At 38.4% G+C, this 18,638-nt stretch overlaps 1 protein-coding gene across 1 annotated transcript in view; it reads left to right on the forward strand.

Annotated features, from left to right (window-relative positions):
• Positions 1 to 14,955, forward strand: part of LOC145979406 (uncharacterized) — a 49,633-nt gene extending 34,678 nt beyond the window's left edge. Inside the window, exon 3 of the mRNA XM_083112284.1 lies at positions 13,954 to 14,955. Within this exon, the coding sequence (XP_082968410.1) occupies positions 13,954 to 14,763 (810 nt within the window). The 3' untranslated portion in view covers positions 14,764 to 14,955. The remainder of the gene's footprint in view (positions 1 to 13,953) is intronic.
• Positions 14,956 to 18,638: the final 3,683 nt, after the last annotated feature.

Below are 18,638 nucleotides of genomic sequence, written 5' to 3' on the forward strand. Positions count from 1 at the left end.
CTTACCAGCTAATGCAGGTCAACCTCGCCCCTGAAGCAACGGTGTCCATTGTTCAAAGCGAAACCTCTGTCAGTGGTGAGCGGCGAAAAATAGTCCAGGAATACACCCTGGCCGTAACCAGGCAGGGTGTGCGCTGAGCTCCCGCCTCTCCCCCTCCCCCCCCGGCATTGCTGTCAGCTTCCCTCTGAAGTTTTATAAAACCTACTTTGTGAAATTTGTTTGGTAACGAGTGAAAATTTAGACAGTAGATACTACATGTATTTTGCTCAAAAACTTGGCTAAATTCACAGAATAAAAAGAACAGATACAACATTCGTTGATCTGATTTACAGTAAGGCTAATCGGGACTGGACCCACAGTTTAAAGTGGAATCCAAATCATTATATGCCTTCACCGGGTATCATACCCGGGACCCCTTGATTACAAGGCGACGACGCTATCACTTTACCATTGGGGAGTCTCCTCATAGAACAAAGTTTCCTCCTACGACAATTATACAGAACTTAATTATCTTCCTTCACTTGAAATCTATTCTATTTCAGCCTCAGTATTTCGTTATTACAATCCAACGAATAGTATTCTCCTTAAATAAAAATAAAAGCATTGGAAATAATCTTCAAACGGACGTAAAAAAATCGAATCGAACCACCTGTGGTATGCCTGAGGGAAAGAACAAGAATTTTCTCAACAAAGACATTTCCGAAATTTCCATAACATTCTAATAATTTTGCAACCCGCGCAAATAATCATCTGTTAAAATCTTGTCATGGTTCCCTTTAAACACTAAAATCACAAAATTAGTTCTTTCCATATTTCCCGTATTTTCTCCTCTTTAGCTCTCAGCTGCTCGGAGTGGGATAATGCAAGATTATTTGTCCCTAATTATCCCCTTCTCTTAGTCTTGCTAATATCTTGGACTCCCTAAAAACTTTACCAACAACTCCTCATCAATTTGTACTGACATGTTTCCTACAATACTCGAAGATATAATTCTGTGTACGGTGTCAAGTGGCAGAGAAATGAAAATCGGAAGCGGAGGTAAAGCAAGAATGTGTTCTGTCACCCCTGCTCTTCACTCTCTATATTTGATTTGAAATTAAAATTTTGGGAGCGTCAGCACTTAGGCTATTTTGCTCCCGTCACATGATACGGGGGCCAGCCCCTTATCATTACAAAGAACAACTCTAACGTTGAATAACTAAAAAATTTAAAATGTTCTGACTTCTGTTAAAAGCTGAGGCTGTAAAGGGGCCTCAGCACACATAAGGACAAAAGAACAGGACAATGCAAACAAAATTATACTGGCCATGGGGACAGTCGCCAGAGCCTCCAGTCCAGGGTGCACTAACGTGGAAGTGAGGTTGACATTTGGGTGTCTTCACTCTCTCTATATATTATATAGTGGCGTATATAGAGAGTGAACAAGCCGACACCCCCAAGGTGGGGATGACAAGGGTACCGGCGCTCCTGTTCGCAGATGATATGGTTCTGATCTCGGAGACAGATGCCGGCCTACAAAGGGCTCTGGACGGGTTGGAAAAATACAGCAGAGAATCCAAACTGCAAGTAAATCTCACAAAAACAAAAATTATGGTGTTCAAAAACGGATATGTATATGGGAAAAGATGAAAGGTTGACTTTCAGTGGGCAAGAATTGGAAAGGGTAAAAATAATAAAATACTTGGGATTAGTTCTCACTATGGCAGGGACGTGGACAAGACATATGCAAACGGTACAAGGAAAGGCTGGAGCAATAACAAACGAAATAATGCGGACAGTATGGAAATTAGAGAAATACGATATACATTTTGTGGAAAAACTGTATCGTACATTATTAATAGGGTCAATAGGGTACGGAAGGGAGTTATGGGGAGCAAAGGGGGCGATGTACTAAACAGAATCCAGTGTACATTTTACAAGAGAGCTTTGCATATCAGTATGGGCACTGCAAACTGCGGAGTACTACGTAAACTTGAATTGGTAAGGGAGAAAACGTTGGGTATGTTGAGAAGGGTTAAATACTGGGTGACATTAATATCGAGAAGGGAGAACTCGGTAAAAGGGCAAGCGCTGATGCAGCGGGTACAGGGGGAGGAAATGGGAACATGGGCGAAAGAGATCAGAGGCAAACTATACGAAATTGGACTGGGATGGATATGGGAGGGGGAACACGTCGACCAGGGGACATTGCAATTAGTGAAACAAAGATTAGAGGATATAGATAGGCAGGAAATAATAGCGGAATGTGAAACTAAGAGATCGCTCGAGCTCCAAAGAAGGGGACCGCGGGAATGGGGACAAGTAGCGTACATCAAGAAGGTGAGCAGTGGCAAGAAAGTATTTGGCATGGATGAGGCTGGGGGATGGAGATACAATACAGTAAAAAACGAGGAAGGGAGATATAAATGCGTATTACGCAATGGCGATGATGGGCCAGAACATTTATTCTTATGTCAGGACACGCGCGTTCTGCAGGAGGAGAAGCTACACAACATAAGCTTGGAGAGAATGTTCGAGTCAATTGCAGTGCAAAGGAGCATGGAACTATTGGAAAAAGTGGGTATATTTACAAACATTTAGGGGGGAAATAAGTTCTGTAAAGAGAAGGAATAAGTGCTAATTTACCAGAACTGCTATGTTAACATCTATACGGAATGTAACGGATAGTGTAGTCTGTAGGGAATCATAGTTATGTAATAAGAATAGATGTAGTGCGCACAGCCTATGGCTCGCACACGAGATGAGAAATAAATACTTATACAATGTTTTTCCTACTTCCTAATAACATTCACTTCTGTACAACCTTTGATGTAAAAATTAAATAATAATAATAATAATAAATCCTATCCGTCGGTCCGTTTATCTTTCCAACCTATAGAGCTGAGACTATGTTTACAAGATAAATCTCGGACTCAGACACTCCACGATGTTTTGGCCCCTCCTTCCACCTTATCTACCTGCCCTTTTACATGATGTTATTCAGAATTGTTTTAGTATCTGGAGTGCCATCGTAACATAAAATTATTAACCTGGAATAAATTGAAAAAAAAATGGGTAGTAACGCTGTGTTTCGAAAGAGTATTGAAAATAAGTTGAGGTATTCATTCATTACTCTCTCTAGAATAGTCTTCTTTTGACTTAATACACGCTTTATCAACGTTTCTAATTGAAATACTTTATTCCAAGCAAACACGTTTTTGCAACTGATTAAATATTTTGCTTTTAGTTTTCGAGACATTCGAGACGAGACGAGACTTTTTAAAAGCCGTCCCGTCCCGTCTCGTGTCTCGTCTCGAAAACGAGACGAGACAGGCCTTCCGTCTCGTCCCGTCTCGAATTTCAAAACGTTTGTCCCGTCTCGTGTCTCGTCTCGAAAACGAGACGAGACGGGACATGTCCCGTCCCGTGAGCAACACTATTACGCATGCTATTTATTTATTAATTTTATTTTACTTTTCTTTCCAAGTTAATGTCATTTCGTGACTGCAAATCACTCCACAAATATAACTGTTTCCATCAATTCACGTACCGCATTTCAAGACAAACAAATCGACACAATATATTCCAAAAACTAACTAAGCCGCATTACTTTCATAAGAAAATTAGCAGCTGTACTGATCGCTCTGCCATCTATGTTGTCATCCGTCTCGGGAACTAGTTTCTTGGGTCGTTTTCCACACTACGTTATTCAAGGCGCTGTAAGCCTGTAACTGTAGGTTGGAATATAAACAACAAAATACTATACACGCCAAAATTGCTGCAGATTGGATAAGGCTGTGGGGTGTCAACTTTCATCTGATGATTTTTTGTATGTGTGTGTTTGCGTGGGTCTCAGTCACAGGGGGCGGCTAATTCAAATTTATCTGATATTGATAAATAAGCACCGATATGATCGAGACGGTACTTGTCAGTCTCTCGTCTTATCTGGAAGGAGAGGTTTACCTAGTTCTCGGTCTGGTCTCCAGTTGTAAATGCCTATCTTGTATTGGGTCTCGTCTTGAAGTGTAAATACCCGTTCTGTACCCTTCTCCTAGATTTTACAGAGGTCTGTCTCGTTGTTAGTCTCGTTTCGACAAGTCTTAGAGGATCTAGTCTCGTCTTATCGTAGATGGAAAGGAAGAGATTTAAAATTAAGCTGTCCTCTGACCCCTCGTCTCCCACTCCTTTCCTACCGGGGTACACTGGGTTCATTGTTGCACATCGACCTCGCCTGTACGTACAAAACCTGGTAGATTCAATGGAAACCTGGAAACGGAAGCAGCTAATTCCTAAGGGGATAATTCCACGTTACACTTGATTTGTGGAGATGTGGCTGCAATTGTAATCTGCACGTCAATCTTTGTGTCACTTACTTCTTGATGGTAGCGAAAACTACGTTGATACAACTAGCGCAAAAATATTTTTTCCCATTTTTTTTTCAAAACCAGAGATAAGTTCGAAAAAAAATTGTCTAATTTTTAGCATGCGACCGGGTGGTCAAAAATACTATATTACACCCCTCGATGATGAGTGGGGGGCAAGTCGCCCCCTGCCCCTCGGTTCCGACGTCCCTGATTCAGTTGCATATCAGAAGTAAGGGATAATTTTAAAATGTTAGTATTGTTTTATTAGTATTATAAATTTGGTGCCTATGACATCCCCCGGTGAAGTTTAGTATGCCTCCTGGAGAAAAGTGGCTGGATGCAACGCTGCCCCTGTCGCTACTTGTATGAACGAAGCACCTCAGTACCACAACGTAGAAAAGTACGCATGATATTTCAACCCTGAATAACGCTGGGGTTAAATTTACAACCGTGTTGACACGGAAAAAGATCTTCCCGCCACACAGCTGACCGTGGTTACATAACTTGACTACGCAGAAAACAGTTTGATTAGACGAAATAGAAGCTTCAGAAATTACGCATTTCCATTGAGAACTGTCACGCGACTAAAAACTGTTCCTCACACGTAGTAGCGTGTTGCCCCAGACGATCACCCGAGGAAATCTAACCAATCGCAGAGCCGGAAAGTCGCGCGCCCACTTCACGATTGCCACACCTCCAATCCTTGGAAATAAACGACCTCGAAAATGTTGTGTTTGTGTACCAAGGCCAGAACTTTGAGGAACGCAAACCTCATCTCATCAGAATACAGGCTCATACAATCTTGGATGCTTTTCTTCCCGACGTCAAAACGCCACAATACCATTAGTTTATTTTGTGGAATCATGACCGGCCTCCGAGGCGGAGTGGTTAGCACAGCGTGCTACGACACCAGGGGCCCCGGGTTCGAATCCCGGCCAAGGCATGGGTGTTCTTTATGAGTGCTCCTTCTTCGATTCCCGGTGGAGGCACATAGTGGTTTGGATCACACTTTAAACTGTAGGTCCAGTCCCGATTAGCCTTAATGTGCAAAATGTGGACTTAGAACACCAAATCAATCAATCAATCCTTCATCAATTTCAGCGTATCATCACTCATCATCTTTGCGATTAGCCAAAAGTGGCAGAAATGCGAAGAAAAATAATCCAAATCAATCGAACCATATGAGTAGAATTGTGTTATTTTTTTTTACATTTAAGTGTCAATGTACTAAAAATCTAATATGCATAGTTATTCTATTTTGTTATTAACTTACACACACCTCGTCAAAAAGTTATGAAGAAATAATAGACATCGTGTTAATGTTGTGCCCTTTCACATAAAACACTATTTTTTTTATTTGAAAACTGAAACCATTTGTTCTTTGGTTTAAGTAACAGAACATGGGAGGGGGGGGATCAGGTTCTTGTATTTTACTCTCAATTTTCTAGATTCAACGCATTTTTTTACTTTGTTATTCTGTTCGGACGATAACCAACTGAAATTTATTTTCTGTTATTAACTATAAAAGTAAGAGGTTGGCAATTTTTTTTCGTAACTTGAAATGAACAATGACAATTTCCAGGGGGAAAGCCCATGCTGAGAACATTTGAACGGCACAATGAAGTAGCATGATTTTTTGATTTTTTGTGAAAAAGTTGCTATTAGTTATAATATATTTTGGTTTGGAATTAGTGTTATGGGTATTTGGATAATTAGTCTTGTTTTTCTTAAGAAATTAATTGAATAAAGAATATTATTAAGGCTCCATATTATGAGGTGGATGATATGGAAATTAAAGTTCCTAGAGGTTCCTCTTAGCAATTTTGCCACGAGTTCTGATAAATTGCCTGATGTTCGAACTGTTGAAATGAACATGATGACTATCGGAGAACCCATAGTCTTCTGTAAGGTCATCAACGTGTTTCTAAATTTTGTATACTCTGTCTTAGAAGTCTGTAGAGCAACCGAATGAAAACAAGTCCTCTGGGCAAGCAGTGACTCGAGAGAGCTCGACCAATGAATGTGTGGCTGCAGAAAAAAGGAGAGAAAGCATGTTTGTGAAAACTCATGTAAATATATATACACTATATGCCCACCCTAATTTATCAACATATGGATCTTGCCCACCTGGTCAAAATTTTCTGGCACCGCCCCTGCCCATCACCATGGATGTCCGCAGGATTTTTTCCTTGGAGGGGCAAGGAAGGTATTTTTTTCCAGGGGGTGCAAACTAGGCACATTTTCCCTAAAAATAGTGTTGTTCCCTAAAAAAAAATTGCTTAAATTTGAATTTATGGTGTTCATGCAATAATTAACACATTATTGTGGCTAAAATGAAATTATGTGTGTGAAATACATAATTTTTGGTTGACTTTCATTTCCCAGGGGGGGGGGGCCACGGCCTCCCCCCCTTCCGGATGCCCATGCCCGTCACGTGGGTTAACAAGATTTAAATCTTGTGCTGCACATTGGATATGAATTGCATCTTTCTGTACATCTTGGATTAGTTTCTGCAAGGGCCTTCTAAAAGGCCACCAATAGAATCTCACAATTCAATACAAGTACCTTTACTAAATACAGCAATTTGCTATTCTCCAGCCATGCCCGCACTGCGAAGTTTTGAGGTTTATATATATCCGGCAATGGGTTGTAACTTCATTTTTTGGGAGGTGCAAGGGTAAATTGAGGGCCAAAAATAACATTGGGGTTTTGGAAAAATTTTAGGCTGTTGACAAAAAATTTGGGTGTGTTATGTATGAAGTCATCGAAACTTTAAGCAATATTTGGTAATAACAAATGCCCACTCACTTTTCAACTACTGTAACCAGTTCAAAAGTAATGATTTTCACAAGAACTTACATTAGAGGTAGGGATTCATCCAGAATTTTCCATTCAAGAGGGTGTAAGGTAAATTTAGAGCTAAAATGACAACAAATTAGGCCTTCGAAAAATTTTTAGGGGTGTTAGTGCGATAGCCTTAGTAGTATAGATCAATATCCATATTTACCTGAAAATAATGTCCTGTACTCTGGCCATGGCTGTATTTAGAGGTTTTTTTAGGGTTCAAACCTCCTCGAAACTTCTGGCATGTTGGATTAATGGAAGTTCAGAAACCAAAATTTGTAACACATTTTCAAAAATTTATTCGCAGTTTCACAAAAATACAACAGGGAGACAATGCTGAAATGATTGAGCTACAATTTTCAAACATTTTGAATTCTGAAATTTGAGGGAAATGGGTTTAATTTTTGCAGCTCGCCTGCAACCCCTTCATTTTCACTTTTGCTGTCCTCTTTCCAGTACTGTTCCTGGATCAGACTGAAAATTCCCTTGTGATTGTCCCAAAATTCCCAATGATAAGACTGTTAGACTTGTTTCTACAGGGTGGCTCAATAAGTCACTTAACACCCTCAGTACAAGGCCACTGCGGCATGGAATTTGAAATTGGCGATGACCAATCGTTATCTGGCCAAGGGGGAACCACATTGACGCCACCCACACGGTCGGCGGCCATCTTGATGTCCGCCATCTTGAATTCAACTTCAGAATTTTAAATGAGAAGGGGGTCGTGCGATATATCAAAATGGGCTAGAATTTCACGAGAAATGTAATGGTGAAAGTTTTTTCGACGTATCTTTAACCAGTAAAAACTTATGACTGAATTCTTGTACCAATTTGCTCCTTTTCGAGGTGTTAGAAAAATGCCTTAAAATTTGTTTAGCGCTTCGGTAATGCATCGAGATCAAAGTGACGTCTATGGAGAGACGTTCGCATGCCATTGCACATTATTTTAATCGGATACATCCATGAAGAGCTGTGCATTATGAATGGTTTCGCGAACAATTTACAGTGGTACGCTTCCATTGAATTAAAAGTCCTTCACAGTGACAAGGCTAATGTTTATGTTCATAAGGAAGTTTATAAACAGAATATGTGACCCTTGTCATCTGATAACTAACTTTGGACAAAAACTGGTTCATAACGTTCCCATAAGTGTTCTGGTGTTCTTCCCTATTGAAAAATCTCTGTAAAAAGTACCTTCTTCCATAAGCAAGGATGAAAAAAACTGTTTATTTAACAAATCCAAGTAGCCCTAAGCATTTAAGGTTCCGTTGATGGAAAATTGACTAACCAATCGTGTTCCACACAGCACGCCACACCATTAACTTACCAACACTAACCAATCTGTCGAAAATGGGTTATCAGATAAAAATCATCGAATATTCTGTTTATGAACTTCCTTATGAACATAAACATTAGCCTTGTCACTGTGAAGGACTTTTAATTCAATGGAAGCGTCACACTGTAAATTGTTCGCGACAACCATTCATAATGCACAGCTCTTCATGGACGTATCCGATTAAAATAATGTGCAATGACATGCAAACGTCTCTCCATAGACGTCACTTTGATCTCGATGCATTACCGAAGCGCTAAACAAATTTTAAGGCATTTTTCTAACACCTCGAAAAGGAGCAAATTGGTACAAGAATTCAGTCATAAGTTTTTACTGGTTAAAGATACGTCGAAACAACTTTCACCATTGCATTTTTCGTGAAATTCTAGCCCATTTTGATATGTCGCACGACCCCCTTCCCATTTAAAATTCTGAAGTTGAATTCAAGATGGCGGACATCAAGATGGCCGCCGACTGTGTGGGTGGCGTCAATGTGGTTCCCCCTTAGCCTGATAACGATTGGTCATCACCATTTCCATGTTGCGCGCTGCAGTGGCCTTGAACTGGGGGTGTTAAGTGACTTATTGAGCCACCCTGTATGATGATAAAACATTGAGATGCTGACCAAGGCAAATTTATTGTATAAAAAAATATAAACTAAAGAAAGATGTCTTTCAATTTATTGTGAATCTTTGGCTGAAGAACACCGTGTTATTGGGTGGAAACGTTAACGTTTTTAGTGCATAGTTTTGTATACAATACATTTGTCTTGGTCAGTATTTTAATGTTTTTTTTAAATTTTTTTTTTACCAAAATTCCGTTCAATTTTAATTCCCTGTTCGATATGGGTTTAAATCCACCTTGATAAGAGTTCAAACCTAGGATATCCAGTTTCGTGCACGTTACGTTCACTATCCTTCACCCAGCAGTCTATATAGTACATACATACATTTAACCTTATGAGGTCCTATAAAACACATACTTGTATAGTGGATAGTGGTTTTATATAATGCTGTTTGGTAAGCATAGGAACAATATGAGCATTGGGAAGTGGGATCGAACTGGTCCATAGAACCCCCCTCCCCCCAAATTGATATAGTTTATTTCAAGTTACAAAATAGCAGAACGTTTGTTAGTTTTATTGTTATCCAGTAAGTTGTTATTGGAACAGAATAACCAAAGAAAAACAGCGTTAAATCGAAAAATTGAAGTTACAATACAGGCACCAGATTATGTTTTACCATTTTATCCAAAGAATAACTGGTTCCACAGTTTTCAAAATTCCAAAAATTAAGTTTTGTGAATGGTCAAACAACATAAACTTTGACTAAAATTTCTCTCACTTTTAAAGCTTTTTCCTGAAGGATCTAAAATTTAATAACAAAATATAATAACTATGCATTTCAGTACACACTGCATGAAACATACAAAAATAATAATAAAAGCAATTGTGCTGCATATTCCCACTTCTGATGGATAGAGTAGAAAAGTGTCCTCAAGGATATAAGGACAGCAATGATGATGATAATAATAATAATAATAATACATTTGGAACAAATTAGTTTATTATGAAATTTTAATTATTATTATTTAATAATTATTGTTATTATTTCTATTATTCAAATTTCTTGCGACGCGCATGCGAACAATTATGAGTGAACCCACCCGAAAATTTTTCCTGTCTACGGCCATGCAATCTAAGGTGCAAGCTTTGGGCTCCAGCTATGGGATGCATGCAGGTTCGAGTCTGAAGCATAACTTTTCCTGATTTCGGCCTGTGTATCGGACTGGTGGCCATCCATCATGAGTAGGGTGACCATATTTTTTTTGTCCGAAAAACAGGACACCCCAAGGAGGTCAATTTACCCCCCCCCCCCCCATGAAAAAATCGGCTAAGTCTAATTATAAAATTATTATTATTAATGTATCACGAACAATAAATGAAATATGACCTCCCGTTGTGAAAAATTAATTATTATAATCTTGGTATGGCTCAACATAGTGTTTCTGGTTCCTTTGATGTTAGTCCTCCGCTGAAGTTCAGGAATGCCAGAAGTATTTATTAGAATAATAAATCATCTTGAACAGTTTATTCTTCACCAACCGTTCATAAAACTTCCAAAAGACTACCCCATCCCCACGGATGATGCCCACAGTGCTGGATCTACAAATCTTGCCCCCCCCCCCCCCCCCCCGCAAATATTACCAAACTCCTCTCTACCTACCTATTATATTACACATATATGATGATTGTGTGTGTGTGTGTGTTTGTGTGTAATTCTTGATTTCATGTTGACAAAGTCAAGTGCCTACAGGGTGATTCAAAAGTCCCTCAACATACCATATAAAAAGTAAATCAATTAGGCTGGGTACAATTGGTAACGACAGAAACAGGTTAGGCTTAGGGGGAACCAAATTGGTGTGTTCCAAGTGGAACACATATTGGTGGCCACTATATTGATTTCAACTCGAAATTTTTAAATGGGAAGGGGATGGGTGTGATGATACTGTTTTCTCACACCTGGAAGATGATACATTTCTTACAATCATGCAGTCAACTTTTATCTGATTAAAGACAGGTTGAGGAAACTTTCACCACTGCATTTCTCGTGAAATTCTAGCCTGATTTGATTCTAGTCTGACTGCCATGCGGGAGACCCAGGGTGGGCTTTGTACCGGCATAAAGTGGCTCCAGGGCCCACCCAGCTTCAAATCAAATGGTACCTGATGGGGGGGGTTTGATCACATCACCTCCAAGATGGCCGACATAAAACATATGTGGGGCCAATGTGCCTTCATGGCACAGTGCTATATGCACAGGGAACTTTACCTGTATATATTGTATTCGTTTCTATACCCCTAAGTAACTACGTTTATTTTTTACATACACAAATCTTCTACTATGTCAATGGCTGAGGGCCCCTATTTGTTTCCGGGACCCCCGCACTGTGGGGTTTTGCAGCTTGCAGATCCGGCACTGGATGCACAATGCGAGATTTTGTCTTTTGAGTTTGTGTCAAGATGCAGGAATTTAAATTCTTGTTGCAGGTCAGTATTGGAACTATATGCATGCTTCTTGGCCATGCTTATTCACTGTTCTATAAATAATGAAATGCAAACAAAACAACATTACAATCAAAATGTTGTAAAGTGATTGAAACACAGTCCAGCTGTTTTACCAGCATTACCATTATGCTAGTTTGAAAATTCCATCAACATTTATTATTATTAATAGTCTCAAATTTACACTTGGTTTTCAAGTTTACTCCTAGACTTTTATAAAACGGGACAAATAGTGGGCTTTTAATAATATCGATTTGATGGCCAGGACATGCCTCTGGAATGGGACGTATGGTCACCCTAATCGTGAGAGAATTGGGAAGCTACAAATAAGTAGCGTATCCCGGTCATGGAAACCTACAACGATGACTGGGGTCTTGTCGTGTTGACCACATGTCACCCTGTAACTGGTTGGATGATATCTATGTTGGGAGTGAGGTCGACAGTTGATGAGTAGGTACTGGCCCCAGGGCCCTCACCAAAAGGAAGCTGTGAAGGGCCTCCACCAAAAAAATATTTTAACCAGCTGGCTATGCTTGTGAAAAATTACATAAGAAGTTGTATTTTAAAAATAAAAAAAAAAAACTTCAATATTGTCGTATGTCTACACCCTTCTGGATCCAATTGTAGCACAGCTCTGTCGATCTGTTTGTAGATTTCTTAAGCTCAGTATACTTTATACCATGGATAAAAGGCAAGAAAAGTGTGTGTAGTATAATTAAGCCTTTGGGAATTTTCTTGAAGAAAGTGTAGTTACTACAAATGAACCTGTCTGTAATTGTCCAGTAGATGGACAGTGCATATGTAGTGACATATATACTCTTAATTGTAAATAATATCATTTATAATAAATTATGTACGTAAGTATAGTCTACGGCTCAGTTCTGTTTCCGTCTGAACCCCCTTAGTATTTATTATATATTGTAGTTACAGTGTTCACTCTTCATAATTACTGTACACATTTAGACACAGAATTTTACTGCTGCTACAGTGCTACAATTTTCGTCCTGTAACTTTATTTTACTGCGCTATTCTCCCTTCAAAACCTATTTGCGATATGTTCGATTGTGAATGACTACTGATTCTACAATCAGGTCTACCATTTCAACTAATTAAAATTGGTGTTTAACATATTGAGCTAATAAAGCTCCTTGTAAAAAATAATTAAAAAATGGGGGACCCCCAAAAAACATTTTGTCCAGGGACCTCCACAAACCTTGATACGGCACTGACTGCTCTCATGGTCTGTTGTGCCATGGGTTGTTGTTATTACCTGGAAATTGAGTAATGGACTACAAAGCCATAGTATGTACTCCTTTGGCAATCAGATGACTTAGTCAAATTTGTGGAGAATGCCAAGTGTTGTTACACTGCACAATTATCAGTTTGGTGAACAATTACGGTAGAAAATGCATGCCATACCTTTAGTATAAAACTGTCATCTGTGTATAAGGTAATCAAAATTACCAATGTATAGATTGAACAATTTTGGACTTGTGGTATGCCTGAAGATACAGTTAGCTTGGTGGAAGTGAGATTTTTTTTCTATTCACAAGAAACATTTCCATTTATAGAATTATTTTTGTTATGGAAACCAAATCTACTCTTTCATTTTTGTATTAGCAACTTGTGATCAATGGTATCGAAGGATATCCTGGGGAAATAATCCAACTAAGGAACTGTTATTTTGGTCTGTCTCTGGCCATTCATTAATCAAGCTAAATAATAATAATTCAGAGTATTAATCCTTCCTGAATTCTTCCAAAGTGAAAATTGCAGCACATCAAGAAAAGCTCTCCAAAGACGTAATCCTGTTGCATGACAATGCCTCGCCACACACTTCAGGTGAAACAATGGCGACAAAGACCTCCTTAGGCTTTCAAGTGTTGCCCCATCCACACCCTATTCGCTGACCTGGCTCCATCTGACTATCATCTGTTTCCCCATCTGAAAAAACACCTAAAGGGACAATGATTTGCAACATGATCACACCTTTGGAGAGCTTTTCTGGAGGTGTTGCCATTTTCACTTTGGACCTGAAAAACAAAGGGAAGTTAAAATCATAGAAAGTCTATTTTTGCACCATACATATAGAAGAATTGACCAGTACACCCTGCAAATTTCAGCCTCCCAGCTCATTTTTTTCTGGGTAAGGCTCAATACTTATCAGCACCCTCTCTTACAATAAACAAAATATGAGCTATCATGCTCCGAGTAAGTCTCATAGTAATTTTGGTTAACAAAGTCTTGAATGATATCAAGAGTCTGTTCATATTTTGGCTTTTGAATCTCTTTATTACTCGGTTAAACAATCTCATATACTATAAGTATAAATACATGTTGAATGACTAAACTTTATTTTTATCGTTTCAGGCAAACTGGGCAAAATTTGAATCTGTACTTGAAACTCTGAAAAATGTCATACTTCATACTTTGACCTGGACACTCTGTAATCATGAACAAATCGAGAAGCTGCGAAATGCAATGGAGTATGTTTTATATATGTGTGACAGCGTAAGGAAGCATAGCCACAAATATGTCCCGAACAAATGTGAAGAATCATCAGAGAACATCAAACATTCCTCAGAAGTCTTGAATATTGCAATGATTACGTCCATGCTCGCTAAAAAAGAGGAAACTGAGGAGCAGATATCCTTGTACAAAGCAGAAAAATCAGAGAGTTGCCAGCATGATCATGTTGAATCACCAAAACCGGTATTCCCAAGCTCATTCAAAACTTTATGGAACCCTTACAATTTCTCCAAAATCACTGAATCTGTCGAGAAGTCTTTTATAGGAAGCTATAAGTCAATCATTATGAAGAAACGAGATAAGAATCTCTCGCCTCCAGAGTATTTCTATTCCCCTCATGAGACACACTTTCCGCAGTTTTTTGTTTCCAACAGAGAAGAGACATTACGAAACAGCACTAGAAGCAGTTCAAGGCATGTAAGTGATTCCCTACGAGGAGAGTTTTCATCTTCCCTAATTTTCAGACTGGAAAAGGAAATGCAGTGTAAAGGCACTTCGACTCCACAGAACACGGTCCCTTATCCTGCAGTAGAATTCCCATTTTCCCCTATCATCAGCAATCTAGACAAGAAATTCATGTCCTCTAGCGGAGACTTGATTGAAGATACATGTATAGATCAACCTGAGTTTGAAAGTGCAGAAGAGGACTGAAGAAAGTGAACAAGTGTGGGAAGAGTGAATGATTCAGCTCTTGAAAGTGATTCTTGTACTATTACATTCTAAATTACATTATTGTAGAATTGTACTGTTTAAATTAGGATTTTCATTGCCTTTTTATAATGGCTTAGAATTGTACAATTCTACAATAATGTAATTTTATCCAGAACAGAGCATTTCCATTTTGCTTTATAGACAAAATTTCACATACCATGTGTTTAAAATAAAAGTGAAATTTTGTCTAAAGCAAAATTGAAATGCTCTTATTGTAGAATTGTTTTTCATAACTGAGCCCTTCTGCTCCTACTTTTTAAAAATCTCATCTTTTTCTTTTTGGAAAAAAATATTTTTAAACTATGACAAAATGTATGTACTATATTTTTTTATGCATGAACGTTGAAATTTATTACTAAACTAAAATTTTCAGTTATGTGCAAATTTGAATTAACTCAACCAATAGGAAATCTGTTTTTTTTTTATAAATGAGTACTCCTTACAAGCATAATTTGGTACAAAACATGTCATTAATTCTTCTCAGTATAACAATGTACAATTTAAAATCCATTGTCTTTAACAATTTAATTTTTTAATTATTTTGTGGTATCAACATAAGTGTTTCTATGTACGGTTACGGTTATTAGTATAAACATGCAAAGCTTTAAATATACCATTCTTGAAACCAGTTCATGCCGGAATTCTGATAACCACATGTATTATTTCATATTTTGAATACATTTTGTGAAATGAGATTTGCTGAAATTTTGTGTTAATTTAGTGCACACACTGAACCCTCTAATAAATATTGTACCTGTATATGTGCTTTGTAATATTGTGTACAAAAATATAATTGATGTTCTGCATATTACTTATCATTTGTGCATGCTGTAGGGTTAAATCCTTCATCTTGAGATCAGAAAATAATGACAAGGTAACACTGAAAAAAGCTGGAACTATTTACTGGCTGTGATGGTGTAAAGGGGGCACTTGACCCCCCCCTCAATTTTCAGGCTTTTAAAAATTATACAAGTTTAAGATATTTTTGTTAACATCCCAGGAAAAAATAAAGTAATTTTATGTCTTGTTTAGCAAAATTATCCTGGATGCTATTTTTATGGAAAGGAAAACTTTTAAATTCTGACCCCCCCCCCCCTCAAAATTTAGGCCCCACATTAGTCATGCTTTTATAGGTCTCGAGACACAAGGTTCTGCAACTTTTTTCTTTCTTGCCAAGTCAATAGTGGCAACTTTTGAAGTTGCTATATTTCATATTTGTACAGCAAACACAATTTATGAGTGTCTTTGGAATAAAACTTGATAACCCACACTTCATTCAAAATTGAGTTAACATTGAATGGAGCACAGTCTAAAGTTCCTGTACAATAGTGAAGGAAGTCCGTCCCTTCAGTAGCTGCTGAGAGCCGGAAACACACCTGGATAACCCATAAGCAACAATGTAATGGACAAACTTTCACCTGCGTTTTTCTGTTTCATACTTTTGTGGGTTATCAAGTTCTACTCCTGAGCAGCTCATAGAGCAATAGATGTTCCTAGGTAGGTACTACTACTTCGTTTTGGCTCTGGACCGAGATAGTGAGTGACATGGTGCAGAGGCCGGCATTTTCGTCCCGTAAAACGTCTCTTATTTATGCACATCTTTAGCATGTAGACAATTATATTTATATTCCATAACAAGTATTAACCTGTGTTATAAGAGTTGTTCACGCGCTATCTCGGCCCAGAGCCAAAACGAACACCCTTCTAGATGTTCTAGCATGAATCACACAATTGCAACAATGGATGTTCAAACATGAATTTTTATAGAGCAGTCACTGCAGCCGTTAGAATATGCAAACCGCATGACTCCTGATCCCTACATAGAAAATTTTATTCAGTGATTTAGGTTTTGCTTCTTCCATAAGAGCTGCATAGTCTGCACATCAGAGGTATTGCTGATTTGGAAGCCTGTCATAGCCATTGACTATGTTGTAACTTTCCACCCAATTGGTCAAGCTCCATTTAGGAAAGTTCTTCCTCCCAAGGACATTTTCAGAGAGAAATGACAGGCGACACTTGCCATCTGGAAATGCACCTTTGGAAATTAATGCAACCTCTTATACCAGAGTGATGCCTAAAACTCAATATGCTGACCAAGGTGCCAAGTCTGAAGACCTTGTAGTCACCTTATACTCTGTCCCAGCTAACTGTAGAGCAGGCAAACAAAATCAAGTGTCTGCGCAAGTAGTGACGGGAGACGTGGAATGGAACGGAATTGCATGGAGTGTGGGAAAGAGACTGCCTTCCCAGCAGCATGTACTCCTTCTCTCTAGCCACTCAATTCCCATACATTCTCCGATGCTATGCGTGGCCTAGCTCCACAGTTAGCTTGGACAGGGTAAGGCATCAGTCTGGAGCACGCCCATTACATTAACCTTTAGTCGACTAGTGATAGCTATTGTTACCAGTGCAGTTATTCCATTGACAAAGTGGTAGCTACAGTCCGGCAGAATTAACTTGAGAGAAATGGCCGCTCTGCGAGTGATGCAACTGCACACGAATTTGCTAGAGTGGGGTACTTCCTGCTGTAACGGGCCAATAGAAACACTAATGTTCGGGAGCACGAAATGTTACCAACTGTTGAAAGGACTCACGTGCAGTGATTGGTGAAGCAAGCGAAGTGGCAGTGTTTTCAAATTACGGATTAAAGGTAAAGAATAAACTGTTTATCCATTTATTGTGTAAGATAGAATACTTATAATTTTCTTAGCATGTCCTCTTAATACAGTGATATTTCCGTTACACAATGTAATTATTTTTAAAATCTCCAATCTCCCGTTGTCAGCTGATTGCCCGTGATTTGCGTGAGAGTAAAGCGTTCCTTGTAGGTTGGTACTCCTGCAGCAGTGCCGGCAGCCATTTGTCTCAAGTTAATTCTGCTGGACTGTAGCTATACAGTGCAATCCCGATTCTATGTTCCCAAATTTTATATTTTTCCGCATTATGCATTCAATCGTGATGGGCCCAACATAGAAAAATGTAGTAAAATTTTAAGTTTTTCCAGCCTAGTCCGCTGAAAAATGTAAGAAATGCACCTCCACGTGCAAGCAATTAAGGCAACATTTCTTCAAAACTACACATGATATTTCAGTTGTCTTTTTTGTTCATTTGTATACATCTGAAGGTATGAATAACATACTCAAATTACAAAACAATATATTAATTGTTACTATTATTAAGTGCAAAATTGAAAATGATAGTTTTTCCCCCCTGCAAGTAACATGGGATTGATCTTAAAAAAATGGGCTACAACTCAATCTGGCTTTTGCTGATAAATTTCACTTTTATATGTAACAAGAACAAAATAACAAGTACGGTAATTAGGAGGCCAGGGGAAATGCCCAATTTTCAAAATTTCCTGAAAATTATGACTTGCATTATTTCCTTTTTTTTTTATAAAAGGGGGGGGGGACTGGCATTACATGTCCTCAGAGTGCTTTGTCATGCTTCCCTGCAAATTTGGTTCATCCAGCATCCATAGGGCTGATGCTAAAGTGAAATTTCGGATTTTTCCTCAAGAAGTATGTTTATTTTCATTCAATGCAACTTGTTATGGTTGTATGAATATACAGTACCACTACATATATTTTATTTCATTCAATTTGGCCTATTGTGGACAAAGGAGAATGCCGAATACAATATCAGTTTTCTTGAATTTTTAACTAATTTTTCTTGACCATTATTTATTCGACCCCTACTTACATAATGTTAGGAATTGGCAATTAAGAAAAAAAATATTCATTTAATGAAAAAAAGCTTAACAAAAGAGCAGTTAACATGAAAACTGAAGCTGTATTTAAAAAAAAGAATTTGAC

Source organism: Lepisma saccharinum, chromosome 26 (genome assembly GCF_977018435.1).
Source record: "Lepisma saccharinum chromosome 26, izLepSacc3.1, whole genome shotgun sequence".
NCBI classification, from domain to species: Eukaryota; Metazoa; Arthropoda; class Insecta; order Zygentoma; family Lepismatidae; genus Lepisma; species Lepisma saccharinum.